Raw genomic sequence first — 19057 nt, 5'->3', positions numbered from 1 at the left:
TCAAAAACATCTCATGGCCTTGTTTGATATCAGCTTTGTATATAATCATTTGTATAATCAGACACATAACAGGGAAACTGTTAATGTTGGGTGATCTCTTCAGAAGATAAGGCAACATACTGCATTAGAGGATACAATATTTCCAAAGGGACAATCTCCTACTTTAAACATCAAAGCATTACATTTGTGTTTTTATATTTTGCCTAATAATTCAATTCTGATTCTGAGAAGAGACCAAAATATTTGTGAAAAACTTTGTGATAGGAATTATAAACTATGTCCATGGTTATCCTGCATAAATTATTTTACTAAGTCTTTAATTTTTAAAATTTATAGTAATGAAACTTTAAAAATAAATTATATTTACATATTCTCTTAGAAATCTGTCAGATTACCTTATGTTACTAAACATTAGCTGAAATTAGCATCTATCCCCAGATAAAATTGGACAAAAATATTTTGGTTTTACAGCCTCTTGGGATATTTGTGGACTTTTGCAAACAACTCTCCGTTTGATATTAAACACATGACATTGTATATCTAAGAAAATATTCATTTTTATATGCAAAGTTAATTTTAAATTGGCATAACATATTTATGTGATAATGGAAGCAATAGAGCAAGTTTTTAATTTTCCCCCAAATGGTCAGTGAATGAGAAGTAAGTGTGTGTGTGTGTGTGTGTGTGTGTGTGTGTGTGTGTGTGTGTGTGTATTTAATCACCATGTTCTATTAAGAATCCTCTCATAATTTTCAGGAGAGAAATTTGGAAGTATTCTTGAAAATGTGTAGTATAGATTCATAACTTCTGTGTATTATTTCAAAATAGTGATAAGGTTTTCTATAAACCTTTGGAAATATGGAATATTCTGCAGAGACTAAAGTGTTTTTCAAACACATGCAGTATTTCAAGGGATTTTAACAGACACATTAATTACAAAAATTAAATAGGCATACTGTATTCTCTTATAACCTACTGGCTATATCAAATACTACAACACAAGTATAATATATAGGTATACATTAAATTAAACACAAATTATGTAAAAATGCTATATAAAACACAAAATATAAGCTTGTAAACCTTTGTAGGTTCAAAGAGAATGAAATGAATAATTTATAAAAATATGAACAAAATAGATATCCATAAAAAGTTGTGCAGTGATTAACTATCCTTATGTAAGTCATAAACTAAAAACTTTCATTTTCACTTGCCAAATTGAAGCTATGCTCAACAAATCTGAGAAAATAGTCACTAAAGAGATTCAGAAATGTTTTATTGGCAAAGCCTGCAGGTACATTGTAAAGATTAGTTTTTATTTTTGTGTAAGTACCTCCCACTGACTGTGCCACTGGGTTTCCTAGCTTCAGTTTTCTGTGTATTGTCTTAATTTCCCAAAACCACGCTCTAGATCTACAGTTTTAAAATACATTCATGTATTTTATTATGAACACCGCAACAAAGCCTAGTAATAGAATATCACACACACACACACACACACACACACACACACACACACACACACACCAATTTTAAAAGTAAATGTGTTTATTTAAGGATATTTCTCCTGCATATTACTTAATATACTTTTCTGCTTCCTCTTAGAGTGTTACTTTCCCATAGTAGTTGTATGAATGTATCAGCAACCGAGTGGGTTTGAAATGAGATGTTCTACAAATTTACCCATTGGGCCTGAGCTGCACAATTCTGCATTTTGTTGTTGTGGTGGTCTCCTTATGTTGCAAGAAGTTTCCTTGCTAAAGGGTGAAAACTACACTCATCTGTAGTCATATGGATACATGCTTAGACTGTAGCTAGGGATTTAGCTGGCTTAGTAAGGTAGTGGTTTTAAGCATTTAGGGGTAAGGTTAACTCTTGTGTCTATTTACTAGGATAGTGGCAGGTTCTTTCCTAGAGCCTATGGCCTAAGCAGCCATGGGTTGCTGGGCCAATTCACAGTAGTAGGCATGGGTTCTATCTTGTGGAGTAGGTCTTAAGTCTAATCAGAAAGTGGTTGGTTACTCCCAGAGCCTTTATACTATTATTGCACCAGAGAGCATATATTATCAGGCCAGTCGTTATCATAGCTTATACAGTTCATAGCTGCAAAATACTGTTGATCAGTTTTCTTCACCAGGAGCCCACTAGGCACTAAGGATGAAGCTTCTATGCCAATACCAACTTGATTTCTTTGTGTCCTTTGACTTAGGTATGTGGTGTCTTCAGCAATAGGATCTCAACATGAAGTTCTAGACGTTAACCAGTAGCAATAGCAATAGCCTGGATTGTTGAGGAGCAATGGGACTCCCACTGACCAGCAACTCAATGGGACACACTGAGCCTTTTATCTGATAGCCTATGGTGTCAGGGATGTATTACATCCAATACCACACAGGGCAACACTATTTAAATTCATGTATGTGCATATTTTGGGAAGATTTTACACTCATAATAGGAAGCTTCTACAGGAGTAGGTTTCCATGTCTTTTTCAAAGGCTTGTGGTATATGTTATGGTTCCCTATAGGCCCTCTTCGACTCCGCTCTCATAACTCCCGCTAAGTCCTTCCTGCTCCGTTGCTCACCTTCCTTCTTCTATACCATGGTCTAACCCTCTTCCTTGGCTAAGGTTAAGTGTAGTATCTGCTCTTACCAGGTTATCTTTAGTTTGTTCTACAAATTTCATATTGATCTCCATAGTGAGTAGACTAATTCACACTCTCATTAGGAATGTATATGGGTTTCCTTTTATTTGCATCCTTGCCAAAATTTGTTGTTTTCTTAATGACTGCTTTTCTGAATGGGTAAGAAAGACTATCCATGCAGTTTCATTTTTTATTTCCTTATTGATTAATACTCTAGCCATTTATATGTAATTGGGCATTTGTGCTTCATCTTTTAAGAACTGTCTCTTCATTAATCACATCCACAGCATTTTTTCATTGATTTTAATTTCATTGAATCTAATTGTCAGTTCTTGGCATCATTCCTTGAACTAGTGGGGTACAATGGCAGCAACTGTGACTCTAGTACCAGAAGGTGGAGATAGACAAAACCCTGCAGCTAACTGGCAATTCAATGTAACTGGCCAGTGAGCTTCATGTTAATTTAGAGACCTTATCTCAAATAAATAAGGTGAAGAATGACTGAGGAAGACACCTGCCATTGACCTCTGACCTACACATAGACACAAGTGTATGAGCACCTGCACACGTCTGTTTACATACAAACACATGAACAGATAGATAAAATATAGCACATATAAACAGCAGGATATATTCAGTCATAAATAATATTAAGATTACTTTATTCTTGATTCTTTATCTTCAATAAAATGAACCTGGCTATCATTATGTCAAGCAAAAAAAAAAAAAGATTCAGAAGGAAAAATATTGCACGTTTCTTTCTCCATTTGAGAAACTTTCATGTGTGTATATACTTATAAATATATACATGAACATTATATGTAATACACAAGTAGGAAGAGGGCTAAGAGAGGTGAGAGAGAGATCTAGAGGGTAACAGACACCTGTGACATGAAGCAGAATAAGAGGCTATTTTGGGGAGGGAGAGACAAATAAGGGGGGAAGGAATTAGGGAAGGGAGAATAAGAGCAGTAGGTTGATAAGAACTAACACAATGCTTTATCTTTATGGACGTGCCATGAAACTTACCAATTTGACTATATTTAAAATTTAAATAAACAAAACCACAAGATGCAAACAAGAAATTATATTGTTTACTAAAGGTATTGTACATTAGTGCAGTAGATACAATTGACAGAACATAGAAGTTCTGTACCTCAAATTTTCTATGAGGGCTGTTAGGACAATTCCACATGCTTACTTTGAAATACATGAAACATGGATCATACCAAAAAATTCCTTTAAAGCAATGAGCTATGATTTCCCTAGTGAAAATCATCAGTAAGGCCTATTTTAAAGAATGCTGGAAAATTACAATTTATAAAAAGCTTACATTTGAAAAGGTTATGGTAGGAAAAATTATAAATTGTTCCATGATCATCATGAATTATCTGAGCCATAGGATATCCACTGCAAATGTGAATATCTTAATTTGAAATTTAGGGAATACAAATATGGTCATCATTCTCTTGGACAGTTTGAGCTTACAATTAAGATTAACATAATGTTATAGTTTTTCCATTTCCTCATCAAAGAAGAGATTTCATTTTATAATTCAAATAAAATGCATAGATCAATGCATAATTTTCACTTTTGACACTCCTTGCTCCCTGGGTGTAAGGTTTTTTTTAATGTCATCTTAAAACTTCCTACATTTTCTTCAGAGGAAAAAAGCCAAATATCATTAATTTCCAGACTTTCCCATACTTTACATTGCATTAAACTATTCAGAAACATGGTTTTAAGTTAGAAAAAAAATTAAAATATTGAGGGAAAACGTGAGGATCAAATAATAAGATCCTCATAACTTGATAGCTGCTCTGAGCTTGGCTGAGCGCCCTCTGGGGTTATCTTGGACATCCCGATCTCCAGGAGTAAGTACCTTCCTGTGTATCAGTTCCCACATCAGAGGAGCTTTTTCAGAGCTTCTCCCCTCAACCTCATGATCTGAATCTTGCTGAGACATTTGCTTCACCTTCTGCCTAATGCTTAGGTTAAATCTTTCTGTCATGCTTATCCCAAGCAAAAATCGTTTGACAATGCGATCTTCTAAAGAATGGAAGGATAGGGCAACAAGGCGACCACCAGTTTTCAGAAATTTTTGTGCTGTCTTCAGTCCGATATAGAGTTCATTGAGTTCATCGTTCACAAATATGCGAAGGGCTTGGAAAGTCTTGGTAGCAATGTGGGTGGATCTTTGTAGCAAGTCTTTTCTTGCATAGATGGCTGAAGGAGGAAAGGCACCTAAAGATGTTTTGGAAGAATAAGGAAAGAAGACAGGTAACATTAACATTTGCTATGTAAAAATTCCTGGGTGTGCAGCATATATGCATACTTAAGGAACTAAATTTTCTGGGAAATTGTGACATTTCATTCATACGTACTTCCCTCTTATTTTAAATTTTCTTCATTGCTTAAAACCAAATGTCATAACTGTTTTATAACTTAACAACAGTAGTAATCAAAGACAGAGAGAAACAGAAGGAGTAGACAAAATTTTGAATATGTTAATATATATTTCACAACTATACAGGCGGTAAACCTTAAACCCCTACCCAGATCTAGCCAATGGACAGAACACTCTCCACAGTAGAGTGGAGAGTGGGATATTACTTTCTCTCATACTCTGGTGCCTCACCTTTGACCATGTCCCCTGGAGGGGGAGGCCTGGTGGCACTCAGAGGAAGGACAGCAGGTTACCAAGAAGAGACTTGATACCCTATGAGCATATACAGGGGGAGGTAATCCCCCTCAGGAACAGTCATAGGGGAGGGGAATAAGGGGAAAATGGGAGGGAGGGAGGGAAGAATGGGAGGATACAAGGGATAAAATAACCATTGAGATGTAACAAGAATAAATTAATAAAGGAGAAAAAAAGTAAAAAAAAACATTAATTTATAGTAATTAGATATATAAAATGGTTCAAATAAAATATAGAAAACCACATATAGGTGCATCATGTCTGGACTATTACAAGCTAAAGACAGCTAAAGAATAATAAAAGCAACAGAGAAAATAACAGATACTCAGCGCATTAGTGCAGAGAATAAGAGACTGAGGAGTGCTCAGCTCTAAATTGGACATATATATCATGCTCCTTTTCCTCAAAGCAAATATTTTCCTGGATGAGAGGACAAAAAGTTATGAAGAGCCAGTGGTGGTGGTGGATGACTTCAAAGAAACTGTTTTCCCAACACAGTAGGGCAGTTATGTCTATGAACTCACGTGACTGTGACAGCATGCTTAAGACCCGTGTAAGCTCAAGATAAGAAAAATCCCCACACAAAGGAGGTGAGCATCAAGTCCCACCCCTTGCAAAGGAGCTATTGGCATGTAATAGCTGTTGGGAGAGTGAGCTTTAGTTTTCTATAATGACATGATCCCTAGTACAGCCCAGGGCAGGACCTGCTCCCAAGACTCTTCATGCAATAGGAATTAGGTTTTTTTTGTTTTGTTTTGTTTTGTTTTTGTTTTTGTTTTTTTTTTTTTTGAGCAAAAGAGAAGAATTCTCAGTGTCTTATAGAAGAGAATGGAAAGTAACTGTCCCCTTGTCCATTACCACCTGTGGCAGTTGGGAGCTGGACCTGGGATCAAGGCAGCAGGAAAGCTGGCTCTGTACCTAACCTGTACCTAACCTAGAACCAGTGGTGGGAACTGCTAGAAGCTGGCACTGAAGAAGGCTGGGTGCAAGAGAGATAGCCTTGCTACTTGTCTGTCCTGAAGTAGCATGAATGTGGAGGTGATGCTCTCCATCCTTTACCTGTTGCCACCTGCAGTAGTCTTGAGAGCTGGCCCCTGCACCTCTTCTGTGCAGCACAGTGGAGCTAGCACTGGTAGCAGAGACACCAGTAAGACAGCCCCAGAAGAGAGAGGGAGGGAGGGAGGGAGGGAGGAAGAGAGAGAGAGAGAGAGAGAGAGAGAGAGAGAGAGAGAGAGAGAGAGAGAGACAGAGACAGAGACAGAGAGAGAGAGAGACAGAGACAAAGACAGAGACAGAGGGGGGCATGAGTGCAGGAGAGGTGGCCCTGCCCCTCACTAGCTGCAGCACTTTGGTGAGCTAGTGGTGCAGTCCTGGGGAGAACTCACCCTTGTGGTTTGGGTGCAGGAGAGCTGGCAGGCTGATCAACTCAGCTACCACACAAGCCCAGATCCAGTGCTTTGGGTAGGCTCACCCCAAAATCTGACTCATCTATGAACATCTGGAGAATGTGACCACACAGATCCTAGAGATCCAAGGCTACAGGATCTCCATGACACACAAAAACAAAAGGATAGCAAAGAGAAGTCCTGGTGAGGATTCATTATTGATGGTATAGCAGAAGCCAGAGATCTTAAACCAGACCAATGATTTATTGCAATGAATATTTACAAGTAAAGATGTGTGGAAAACAGGGTATGCTGTGGTCTACACTATAACACACTACAACTTTCACAAAGAGATATCTTGTATATGTATTTTTTTTTTTTAATTAGGGGAGGTGCATGATGTGAAACTCACAAAGAATCAATAACATGTAAAAAAAACACACAAAAAAATGGGAAGTAAGAGAATGTGGTCATGAAATTTTCAAAACATGAAAATGTTGCTTAAAATACACAAAAAATTAATGATAAATGGAAAAGAGTGATGAGTTGGGAGTCTATAAAAATTAAAAACCTTGGTCTGTAAAGATGACTCAGAAGTTCAGAGCACTGACTGCTCTTCCAGAGATTCTGAGTTCAGTTCCCAGCAGCCACATTGTGGCTCACTACTATCTATAATGTGACCTGATGCCCTCTTCTGGCCCGCAGGTATACATGCAGACGGAGCATTGTATAAACAATAATAAATAAATAATCTTAAAAAAAAAACCCAAAAACCTTTGGTACAGAAACTCCACAGAAAGGAGTCTAGTGAGACTTGAAACTACAACACACACAAGAAGCCAACTGCAGATTGACAGAGATACTATCTTCATAATAGTCTCTGTAACAGTCTACAAGCACATAAAATCAACCTTGCTCCATAAAGCTCAAAGAATAGGATGAACAAAAATGCTGAATTTTACATAGCTTACACTGTTTCAGAAATTTCAATGAACTCATACAAGAACTTTACCTTTAGGAGCAGGTTATTAGTGAATATTCCAGAGAAACTACATATCCATTCTGTTTCTTATGAATGAGTATCAAAGAGGATGACTAGAATCCTGGTATTTAATATATTTAATATGCTTCTTGCAAAAAAGTAAATCATGTAGGGATAAGAATGCTTAGCTCATATTTCATGATGTTTTACACAGTATGGGTACAGCCAGTACTGTATATTAATTTTCTCTGTGAACTGCATCATAGGAGAGAGAAACAATATACACCAGAACAAAGAACCTGAGTATCTAGATAAACAATCATTGTGATAAGCTCACTCTGTCCCCAGCTAAATATATACACTAGGAAAGGTCAGACTCTGGAAATGTATCCTCCAATTTAATATGTCTCCCAGAAACAAGATGTCACTCTCAAAACAGAAAAGCTAGGACAGCTTTGCTCAGTCTGCTAACTGATTCCTCACGTTTTTAAGAAAAATAGTTTGGATCACTAAGAGCTATGAACTGGAGAATTCTAAGGATCTAAACAAAATTCAGTGAGTCAGTATCTGAGGCTTGCATTTGGAGGAAGCTTGAATAAGACAGGATTCCTAGCTGCTTTAGACATTATATTATCTAACACTAATGTTCAAAAGAGAAATGTCATGGAAAATACATTTTAAAACACATTTTCATATATAATAACAAGCAAGCATTCAGATGATTTTTAATGATTTATATGTTTTCTTATCACTATATTTAAAAATCTGCACAGATTAAAAATATGGTTATACATGGTAATAACTCAACTTGATATTTTATAACAGAGTTATCATTTCTAAAATACTCATTTCTGGATATAGTTTTACACATAGTACTGAATGATCAACAAAAAGCTTAGTGTTAACTAATTTCACAAAAAAAGAGAAAAACCAGAGAGAAAAATCTGTTTTTAGGCTACTGTCAATAAATGTTTTTGAAAATAATAAAAGAATGATTTATAACAAAATATTAAGAATAACTAAGTGGTGTTTGGAGTAATCATAGAAAGTCTAATATAAACAACTGTATTGGTTTACAAAGTATGGAAGATATTTCTATTTCCCAAATAAATGGCACTTTCTTATGTCCTTGGAATAGACAGAGTTTATAATTCTGACAGTCAGCTTGCTATGAGGATCTTGACCAATTCTTTTAATCTGAAGAAATCTATTTTTATTTCCAAAGTAGTAACACAAGGTAAAACTATGTAAATGCATCACCATATATCTGTATTCACACTAGATATAGCTACACTGCATGGAAACCTGTAGAGGAAAGATCAACACCCTCCTAATCATATGAGCTTTTCATCAATAAGGTCCAATTTGTTCTTGACAAGGCCAGGTAGTCACAGAAAATGAACACAAAATCAATTATCTTTAGGTCTTAATAACAAGTTATTATTAATTCATTAAGTTTTCATTCTAGAGCTTTGGGACTATTTGTGGACATCTGATGTGGACTACACTCAGTGGATTTCCTAGAGAGGAATTTTAGATGTGGTCCAGTTTCTTTCCTCTCTTCTATTTAGAGAAAAAGAGGCAGTGGGCTCTGTGAAGCACTTTGGTTTTGCTCAGAGTGTCTGTCATACATTGTCCTCTATTTTTGGATAATTTCCAAAGCTTCTTTTCATTAGTGTCTGTGCTTTGATTTTGTAGCTTATAGGAGGGAAGAAAGGAAGATAATTCGGATTGTATAAACAAAATTAAAAGAGAATAAAAGGGGTGGGTGGGTAGATGGCTAAGTCAATGAATTGCCTGCTTTTCAAGCATAAGACTTGAGTTCAGATACCCAATGTCCAGTAAAAGCCTGATACAGTGATGCCTTTCTGTTGCCCCAGTAATTTGGGGCTAGAGACAGTTGGATGCCAGGGGTTCAGTGGCCAGTTGGCTTAGCCAAATTGATGTGCTTCAGGTTCACTGAGAGACACCATCTCAAAAAGCACAAAAAACAACTGAGGAAGAGACCTAACATAGATCTCTAGATTCTACATATAAGCATTTGCGCACACACACACACACACACACACACACACACACACACACACACACACACACACACACACACACACCAAAAGGAAAAGAAAAAGCCCCATCATACATGACATGAAGGATTAATCAAGGCAAAAATCAAGGCTTTTTTTTTTTAAATTATTAAGCTGAGACACAAGTAATTATGCTGTCATTGTGAAAAATTTCAAGTGGGTTTCCTGTTGCAGTCTTTGGTCAAAAGGCTAGGACAGAGTTCTCATAAGTATCAAAGATTAGGTAGAAATACCTACTTACAAGTCACTAAGCAAACGAGATTCAAAACCACACCAGATTTAGTGCCTTCTCAGAACTAGGCTCTGGATTAGGCGATAAGGAGCTCAGTTTTGCAACCCTTCACCTCTTCCTAACTTCCCAGGGGCTTTTTTTTTTTTTATTTTTTAAATCAGAAATAGAATTTGTCTGTCTACTTTTCCATTTCCTGAGTTTAATCACAGAGTCTAGTATACCTAATTCATTCAATTATGGAGTAGAGTAGCTAAGACAGAAAATATGGTCTCAATCACAGTTTGGGTGATTTGGTTTTATAAAGGGAGAAAAGTCTCTTCTTTTGGGTTTTAAGTTCCATTAACAGACTTGGATGACACAGGACAATGCATATTACTTCTATGTAGGAAAAGCGTCCTTCCTCCAGGAAGAGTTCATTACAGCAAACTCTTCACAACCATCCCCGTATTTACACAACTCATCCCTTTGTCTCTGATGATCTCGATAATAGCTGTTTGCTGTTTGTTCCTACCCTTTGAGTACCAGACCGGTACGCCCTCTGGCCCTGAGATGGAAGGGAGTAGGAAGAACCGGGTGTACAGCTTTTAGAACATTTCCGGTGAGCACAGTCCTGAGTCCTGCGAGCAGTGGCGCCCTGCCAACTACTAGGCCCCTTCTCCTAAGGAAGACCTGAGAGCACTTTGTTACAGAGTTCTGCCTTTAAGTCCACAGGCTTCTTGAGAGGTCTGTCAGGAGGTGGCAGTTTGTGGATGTCATTGGTACCTTTTGGGGCACAGCACTCCCCTCCTTTTGTGTGCCTCCGATCATACTGTCGCCAGGAGCCACGGCCAGGTCGTGGAGGATCTAGTATGGATTTCTTCTGGGTTGTACCCAGCCTCTGTTGATATGGGCCACCTCTGGAGTCTTCTCAAACACATACTGGGTAGCACTGGGCAGAGGAATTGGCAGAGTTGATGGGGCAGCTGGGGAAGCAGATTGTTCTGCAGAAAGGGCAGTAGGTGCTTGGTGTCATCACCAGAGGCTGGGTGAACCCCAGAAATCCATGCTGTAGCCTCTACGGTCTGGTCGTGGCTCCTGCAACAGTACGATGGGAGGCGCCCAAAAGGAGGGGACACATCTACAACAGACTCAGGTTCAAGAGCAGCAAAAGGCTGCTGAAGGCTAATGAAGTACCAGTTCCGTTCAGCCTCAAAGTCCAGGATGCTACCCTTCTCCTGCTGCCTCTGACACGGCAGCTTGAGCTTTTCCTGTTGACACAAGCTCACTGCACTGGGTTGGTGCAGGTCCATGGGTTGCTGGGGTTCAGGGGCTACTTTCAGTGAGGCAATATCATATACAAGGGGCTCCCTGCACACAGGACACTGCACACCGCCTGCCTTCTGTTTGGTGACACCATGCTGTCGCTCCTGTTCCTGTCCTTGTGTCTTCAGCTCTTGTTTTATGTGTTGGATGCACCCAGCCAGGCAGTGGCAGTGGAATTAGCGGTACCAGGGTGTTTTGGTGCAGGCCTCCTTTTCCTGGAAACCATGGAGGCAAACGACACACTGGCCATGGCGCACATTGTTGTCTGTGAGAATTTCCTTCTCTTTCTCAATGGCCACACGGCCCAGCACCTGTGACATCTTGTGGATTTGCTCGTCTGAAAGTCCTCGGGGGTAGTGGATGGAGATCTGTGGCATTTCGTGTGGATACTGTACTGGGACCTGAAGTACCAAAGTGAAGCAGACGAACTGCGAATCCTGGACCTCTGCGGGGGCAGGGTGCAGAGTGATAAAGATCTCCCACGGTGAACAGCTGCCATTTCCTTTCATCACCGGTAGTTTGTCCAGAGAGATAGACTCTAATACTTCAAGTTCAGAGGGAATGACCCAAGCTATGTGCTCAGGCCACTTATTTGTGGAAGCCTGAGTTTATACTGTCTACCAGCAGTCCTCTTCCACAGAAGCTGTCGACGCAGATGCAGCCATGTCTTCCAAGCCTGCAATTCTTAACTTTTGGACGAAGCCATTACCTGTAGTACTTCTGACAAATATGGAGACAGTTAGTAAGCAGGCAGTGATACAGCCACCTCAAAAGGCCCCGATGTCCATGGGAAAACAGGCAACACCAAAGCCAACGAGGAAGCATGTTATCCATCTGAAATGTGTCACCGGCAGCCAGCAGGATTCAGGTCCCCTAAGCCATGCGTACAGCCTCTGCACATGTATGAGCACTTTCTTGCGTGTGCTACGTAGACTTATAAAGGGAATTCTCCAATCCTGCCACTCCCACATGTGTGCACCTTCTGCGCGTATGCGAGGCTGACTTATAAAGGGAGTTCTTCCCATTCCCGGCCCCTTCTTCCCTCATGTGTCCCCAGGTCCCCAGAGACTGTCTCTGTATCCCTCCCCTCTAATACACCTCTCACGTGGATCTGCCACATGGCGTGATTTCTATTTCTAGCCCTGCCGCATACATTCTAATAGCGATAGCTGGCTCTAAACTAGACCTCCCAAATCAGCTTCAGGGGCTCATTATCTAGATGCCAGTACTTTAAAAGAGCTTTTTACATTTCTTTTAGGTCAAGGAAAAAAACCATTTTTTAACTTAAGTTTTTCATACAATATATTTTTATCATGCGTTTCCTCTACCCCCAACTACTCCCAGATCCTCTCCAATTCTCTACCCACCCAACTTCATGGTTTTTGTCCGCTCCCTACCCTCTCAAATCTATCTAAACAAAAATTTATTTAAAAAATGAAAATAAAAACAAACAGAACAACAATTGCTGGAGCAAAACAAAATTAAAGGTCCACAAAAGACATGGATTTCATCTTATGGTTTGTCAACTACTCATGAGCATGGGCCCTGCACTGGAGTGTGCTTGACCTGGCCATTGACACTCCATTAGAGGAAACCAGTTTTCTCTTTGCCACTGGGTAAAAATTGCAAACATCTTGTTGTGGACTCCACGTGCACTTCTCCCTCTCAGTGCTGGGCCCCACATGGCTTGAACCTGTGTCAACCCGTGTGTGCTGCCACAGAGCCTGTGAGTGCATACAAAATTTTTGGCATGCAGCCAAGTATTTACTCAATAGATGTATATTGACTAAAGAAAGTACATAATTAATATGAAAAAAGGATGAATGAATGAATGAAATTCCAGGACTATTATAGTGCAAAAATATTTTCTTTATATAATTCAGGGAATTATAAAGAGCATGGCTTTCATATGAATGAGTGACTAAATGAAAAGCAAAACATTTTTAGCTACAGAAAATATGACAAATATAAAAAAACAAAATCAGGATAGAAGTCCAGACCACTGTGTCAAATGTTATTGTGGCACTAAATTATGAGGCTAATGGGGCAACTGAGCCCTCAAATTTGCTAGCAATTTCATTGTCTCAGCACACATGATTGCATGGATTTAATTATATCGGATAATGACTGGGCTTGTCCTTAATTTCTCAAGCATTTGCACATCTAATGGAGCACCTGCAGATAATTTTCACTTCAGGAAATGCAAACTTGCATACCCATACTATAGCATACATTGTCAACATGTAAGTTGAACATAGGGTTTACCTATTCCTTTTGTAAAATAAAAATAATACACGAAAAATCATTAATATTTTAAACAACTTAAATTGCTAAACATAACCATTGTTTAAAAGAAAATTCAAAAACTAAAGGAAATGCTGTTGTACATGAAGTAAATTGATAATCTATTACTTTAAGAATTCTTCCCAAAGAGTCAAAGAAAAAACATGCTTCCTGTGTCTTGTGACATATATATTCATACCTATATGAACTTATGCAGATACACACACACACACACACACACACACACACACACACACACACAGAGAGAATTATCTGCAAAATAGACTGTCATATACTTTGCTTACTTACCATACTCTGGAAGAAAACCTGAGCTGACAGAAGCTTTATAATTAATTATGTTCTCTCACTTATCAAGTATTTATATTGATAAGCACACACTAGTTAGCTGAGAATTCAATTGTAAATAAGATGCAGATGCATTTCCACAAGTGAAGTTCATGTCGCCACCATAACAGGGTGAAATTTCCTATTTTGTTATCATAAAAGGTCTGTGACAAACATGTAAACTGCACAGTTTAGGTTTGTATACAGGCACAAAGGCTCTACAAAGAATAATGTTAGTGAGAATCTGAGCAAAGTATTTAGCGCTGTATGAGAACCTTGTAAGCCCATCGAATTGCAATTGTTTAGGTCAAAGGGTATTTATGCCCATTTAAATTTGGATCAATACGTCTAAATTTACCCTCTAAGTAGATAGCACCAATTTACTTCCATCAATAGCATATTATAGAGTCAATTTCCCCACATCCTTGCCAGTACAAGGAATGATCACTCTTCAGCACTGACTAGTCTAATAGTAGGGAAATGATAGTGTTCTGTTGTTTTAATTTGCATTCTTTGGCAATTAGTAGGTTTGGGCATCTTTTCAAATCTAATAGCCATTTGATTCCGGCTGTAAATTGCTTGAATAAATCTTATGTTCATGTTCTTAATGTGATATTGCTTTTTTCTTTATTGATTTGGAAGGCTTATTTATATTATAACAATATTAACCCTTGGTCTCGCATATATAAATTATTTTTTTCAGATTATGACCGCAAGTTTATAGATTTTTCTGCTGTACAGAAATTATGTATTTTATGGTATGAGAACTGAATCCCCAAGTCAGAAAAAAAATTCTATGTGTGGCGAATTGTGTGTATGCAGCCATGAGTGCCTGGACATGCACATGACAAGGCCAAAGGAAGACACGGATGTCTTCCTCATTTTTATGATTTGTTTTGTTTTGTTTGTTTTGTTTTGTTTGCGACAGGGTTTCTCTGTAGCCTTGGCTGTCCTAAACTGGGTTTGTAGACAAGGCTGTCCTTGAACTCACAAAGCTCTGCCTGACTCTGCCTCCCAGAGTACTGGGATTACATGCCTGCATCACCGCGCCCAGGTGGATGTCTTCCCTTTTAAACTCTGTTCCTTACGTGCTTCAAGACAATGTCTCAGAAACCGAAGCCCACTTTGGGGCCAGGCTGGCTGCCAGAGAATGTCCGTGTTCCGCCTGTCTCCACAGTACTGGAGACGTTAGGCAGGCCGGGCTTTTCAAGTGGCTGTGGGAGTTCCGCTTCAGATTCTCATGCTTTCACGGCAAGCACTCTCATCTCCTCAGGAGCCCCCCACCACTTATTTATCAATTAATTTAGGCTATGTCACAATGAGGAAAGCTTACTTCTCTCCAACATTATCGGCTTTATTTTTTGTTATATTTTTGGTTGTGTTTATATGCCTAAGTATTTGATTCACATGAATTGAAAAATAACCATTTTGAGTGGGACCCCTGGGCCCAAATCTGCCTATCATAATGTTCTACTTGTAGGTTTCTAGGACCCTCCAGATCCTTCAACTTTGCTGTTCTCTCATGCTTCTCTCATCTAGAGTCCCAATAGGATGTCCTCCCCTCTGTCCCAGTTTCCTGGAAAGTGAAAGCTTTCATGGGACATGCCCCTTGGGCTAGTATGCAGATATAAGTGAGTATATACCATTTGAGTCTTTCTGCTTCTGGGTTAACTCACTCATTATGATCATTTCTAGCTCAATCCATTTATCCACAAATTTCTGGAATGCCTTGTTTTTAATGGCTGAGTAGTATTCCATAGTGTATATGTACCACAGTTTCTTTATCCATTCTTCTACTGAGAGATACTTAGGCCATTTCCATGTTCTGGCTATTATGAATAAGGCTGCTATGAACATGGCTGAGCAAATTTTCTTGTTGTGTGCTGGAGAATCTTCTGGGTATATTCCAAGGAGTGGAATAGCTGGGTCTTGAAGAAGCCCTATTCCCATTTTTCTGAGATAGCACCAGATAGATTTCCAAAGTGGCTGTACTAGTTTGCATTCCCACCAGCAATGAAAGACCATGTCCCCTGGAGGGGGAGATCTGGTGGCACTCAGAGGAAGGATAGCAAGTTACCAAGAAGAGACTTGATACCCTATGAACATATACAGGGGGAGGAAATCCCCCTCAGGAACAGTCTTGCAGAGGGGAATATGCGGAGGGGAGGGAAGAATGGGAGGATACAAGGGATGGGATAACCACTGTAACAAGAATAAGTTAATAAAAAATTAAAAAAATAACCAATTATTATACTATGAGTATTACCACACATTTTCTGCATTGGTTTACAACACCATTCTGACAATATACCACATTTTAAGATACAAATAAAAGTGCACCAACATTCTCAATTGGATTTTGTTAGTATATTTCTCTATTTTATTCTACCAATAGAAGACCGTTTTAATTACTGATCATTGTTTCCTGATGATAGGTTTTGTCATTTGGGGTGGTCCATAATTATCCTTCGTTTTAAAGTTGTGTTGGGCATTTTTCTTGCATTTATCATTCCAAATTAAGTAAATAATTAATGAAGCATATACAAAAGTGTTAGCATAATTTGAACTGCAGTGGATGTCTAGGGAAATTTGAATCATGATTAATATTATCACAATATTAAACTATCAATCTAAAGGATAAGTATTTCTGTTAATATTTTACATGTTGTCAGTAAAATTTAATAGCTGTCATCATGTAAGTCATGGTCAAGCACATGTAAATAAATTATTTACACAAATACATATTAATCTTCTCTAAGGAAAAGCATAGGAATGGCCATACTTATTTTAAGACAGCACTGGGCAGGAGAAGCACTGCTGAACCCTAGAAAAGCCTTTTTTCTTATGACAGTGGGTGTGAGGTAGCATACTTAGCTTCTGAATTTCTCTTCCAGTTTTAAGATGCCATATTTAAAACACTGAAAGGTGGGGTTATGGTGAAGACAAAATATTAAAAGCACTCAGTGAATAAAAGTATTCAGTGTACCTTTAGCCAAAAAATCCAAACCAAGAACAACAACAACAAAAAAGACAAAATTCTCCTTGGACACCACTCCCACATTTACTTTTTTTCTGTTCTAAGTTGTAAAACAGAGTGGGCAGGGAAGAGGTACATTAAACACTAAGGATTTGCTAAGCATTTACTCTGGACTAATAGGAGAGTAGGTCAGAATCCAACAGAAAGTATAAAATGTTTCTGATGTACAAAATAATGGTACACCCCCAAATTTACCAAGTAGGGCTTACATATTAAAAGTATAAGGACTTAGAATTGTTATTTGACATTTGATGTTGACTATTTAATAACTGATGCTATGAATAAGCACCTGAGCTTCATTAACATAAACCATCTAGATCATGTTTGAACCATCTGGCCAAGAGATTATTTTCCATAATTAAACTTCTTGATTTCTCGTGCAATAGAAATTATACAACTTATCTTCTGTCATTTTAAGAGTACAATATTTTGTTTTGTTTTTTATTATAGATTTTTTTCTGTTTCCTTTTTTGTTGATATAGGTTTCATTGGATATCTTTCTACACATGTGTCTTTTTTTTCCTTAAGCATAGCTCCACAACAACATATATTGAGAGTTATTTTAATCCACTCCTTTATTTTCAGTCTTACTCTGCTGGTCCATGTCTTTAGTCTTCCGATTAGCTTAAATGAACCTAACGTTACTTCCTGGTAGGAAATCTCTAGAGTAAAACAATTATAGTTCAGAATGTCACAAGAAGTGTTCTGTAAAAACCCAACAAATGCATATGTGTAACAATAAGCCAGTCATTCATTTAGCCAATATTTAGAACCTTGATGGGCTAAACACTAAGATGAAAACACTTGAAAGTATGTCATCATTGATCTCACGAAATTCAAACCCTTTAATAAGAATGACAAACAGATGTTATGGTGACGGCTATCAAAGACACGGTACACAGAAACATAGAAGCAAAGAGAGAAAGAAGACACTTAACCGTCTACATTTTCTAACCTGATATTTCCAGGAAACTGGTCTAGTGAAACAAAAAACCCTAAAATCCTGACCAAACAACAGAACCTTTCTGTCAAGCAAGTATAGAAAACGCAGCATGCTGTGTTCCCTCCATTCAAAGCCACGTTGTCCACGGTAAAGTCTTAAATATAACTAAAGATTTTCAGTCAGTGTTTCTCAAGTTTTTGTGTGGTTATGTGTGTGGTCTACATATGTGTTTACACTTATGTGAAAGCCTCTTTGTGTGTGTGTGTGTGTGTGTGTGTGTGTGTGTGTGTGTGTGTATGTGTGTGTGCGTGCGCGCGTGCGCGCGCGCACATGTACGTGAATGTGCATGTACTATGTGGAGAAGCTGGAATTAAGTATCTTCCTCAATGGATTTCCACATTATAAATTAAGGCAGGGTCTCGTGCTGAACATGAAGCTTACCAATTTAGACTAGCCCAGTAAGCCATCTTGGCGCAGAGTATCGGTCTCTTCCTCCAGTCAGCACACACCTGGCTCTTTGTGGATGCTGGGGATCCAAACTCTAGTCCTTGCTTTGCATGGCAAGCTCTGAGCTATCTCTCGAGCTAGTTTTAATTTCAACAACCAATTACTCAATATAATTTATTTTACAGGTAACACACTTAGGGGAATGCTGAAAACAGACTTTCTCTTAATCATGTTTATGTACTTTAATTATGTCAATAAATCCTTATCCAAATTATGAGAGGTAGAAAGCAAAGATCCTTATATGCAGTTCAAGCTAAAAAACAAAACAAAACAAAAAGACCAAAGGGTCAAAGGTTGCCTCCAAAATTTTCAGGCATTGTATGTGGATGAAATGCAGAACCTTTAAACACCAGGAATCTGTCTTTTGGGTAATACATATTGTATATAATTGCTCTAGAAGAAAATTAAGACTTCTGAGCTGTTTATTGGACATTTACTAAGGGATATTTACATCAGTGCTATTTGTTGCTGTTGTTAACGTATTCCTATCTGTTTGCATATAATTCTGTGTCCTTAGGATGATCTTGGGCTTAAATGTGCTCAGGATAGGGCAGAATTTTAAGACTGTATTTCCAGCAAGCCTCTTTATCTCTTTTTTCCTGATTAGGAGGAA

At 38.3% G+C, this 19057-nt stretch overlaps 2 protein-coding genes across 2 annotated transcripts in view; both read right to left on the bottom strand.

Annotated features, from left to right (window-relative positions):
* Nucleotides 1-3623: 3623 nt before the first annotated feature.
* Nucleotides 3624-19057, bottom strand: part of METTL15 (methyltransferase 15, mitochondrial 12S rRNA N4-cytidine) — a gene marked incomplete at its 5' end in the record, with an annotated part of 168032 nt that continues 152598 nt past the window's right edge. Inside the window, one exon of the mRNA XM_084775190.1 lies at nt 3624-4887. Coding sequence (XP_084631316.1) covers nt 4445-4887 — 443 coding nt within the window. The 3' untranslated portion in view covers nt 3624-4444. The remainder of the gene's footprint in view (nt 4888-19057) is intronic.
* On the bottom strand, nt 9964-12449 carry LOC311593126 (E3 ubiquitin-protein ligase RNF25-like; the record flags this gene model as incomplete). Its single annotated transcript, XM_084774208.1, is given in 3 exon segments — nt 9964-11505; nt 11509-11931; nt 12435-12449. Coding segments are annotated over 3 exon segments (1113 nt in total). The 3' UTR covers nt 9964-10830.

This window comes from Acomys minous (assembly GCF_964271855.1).
Source record: "Acomys minous genome assembly, chromosome: 3".
Classification (NCBI taxonomy): domain Eukaryota; kingdom Metazoa; phylum Chordata; class Mammalia; order Rodentia; family Muridae; genus Acomys; species Acomys minous.
The sequence above is the reverse complement of the archived record's forward strand: the minus strand, read 5'-3'. Positions and strand labels throughout refer to the sequence as shown.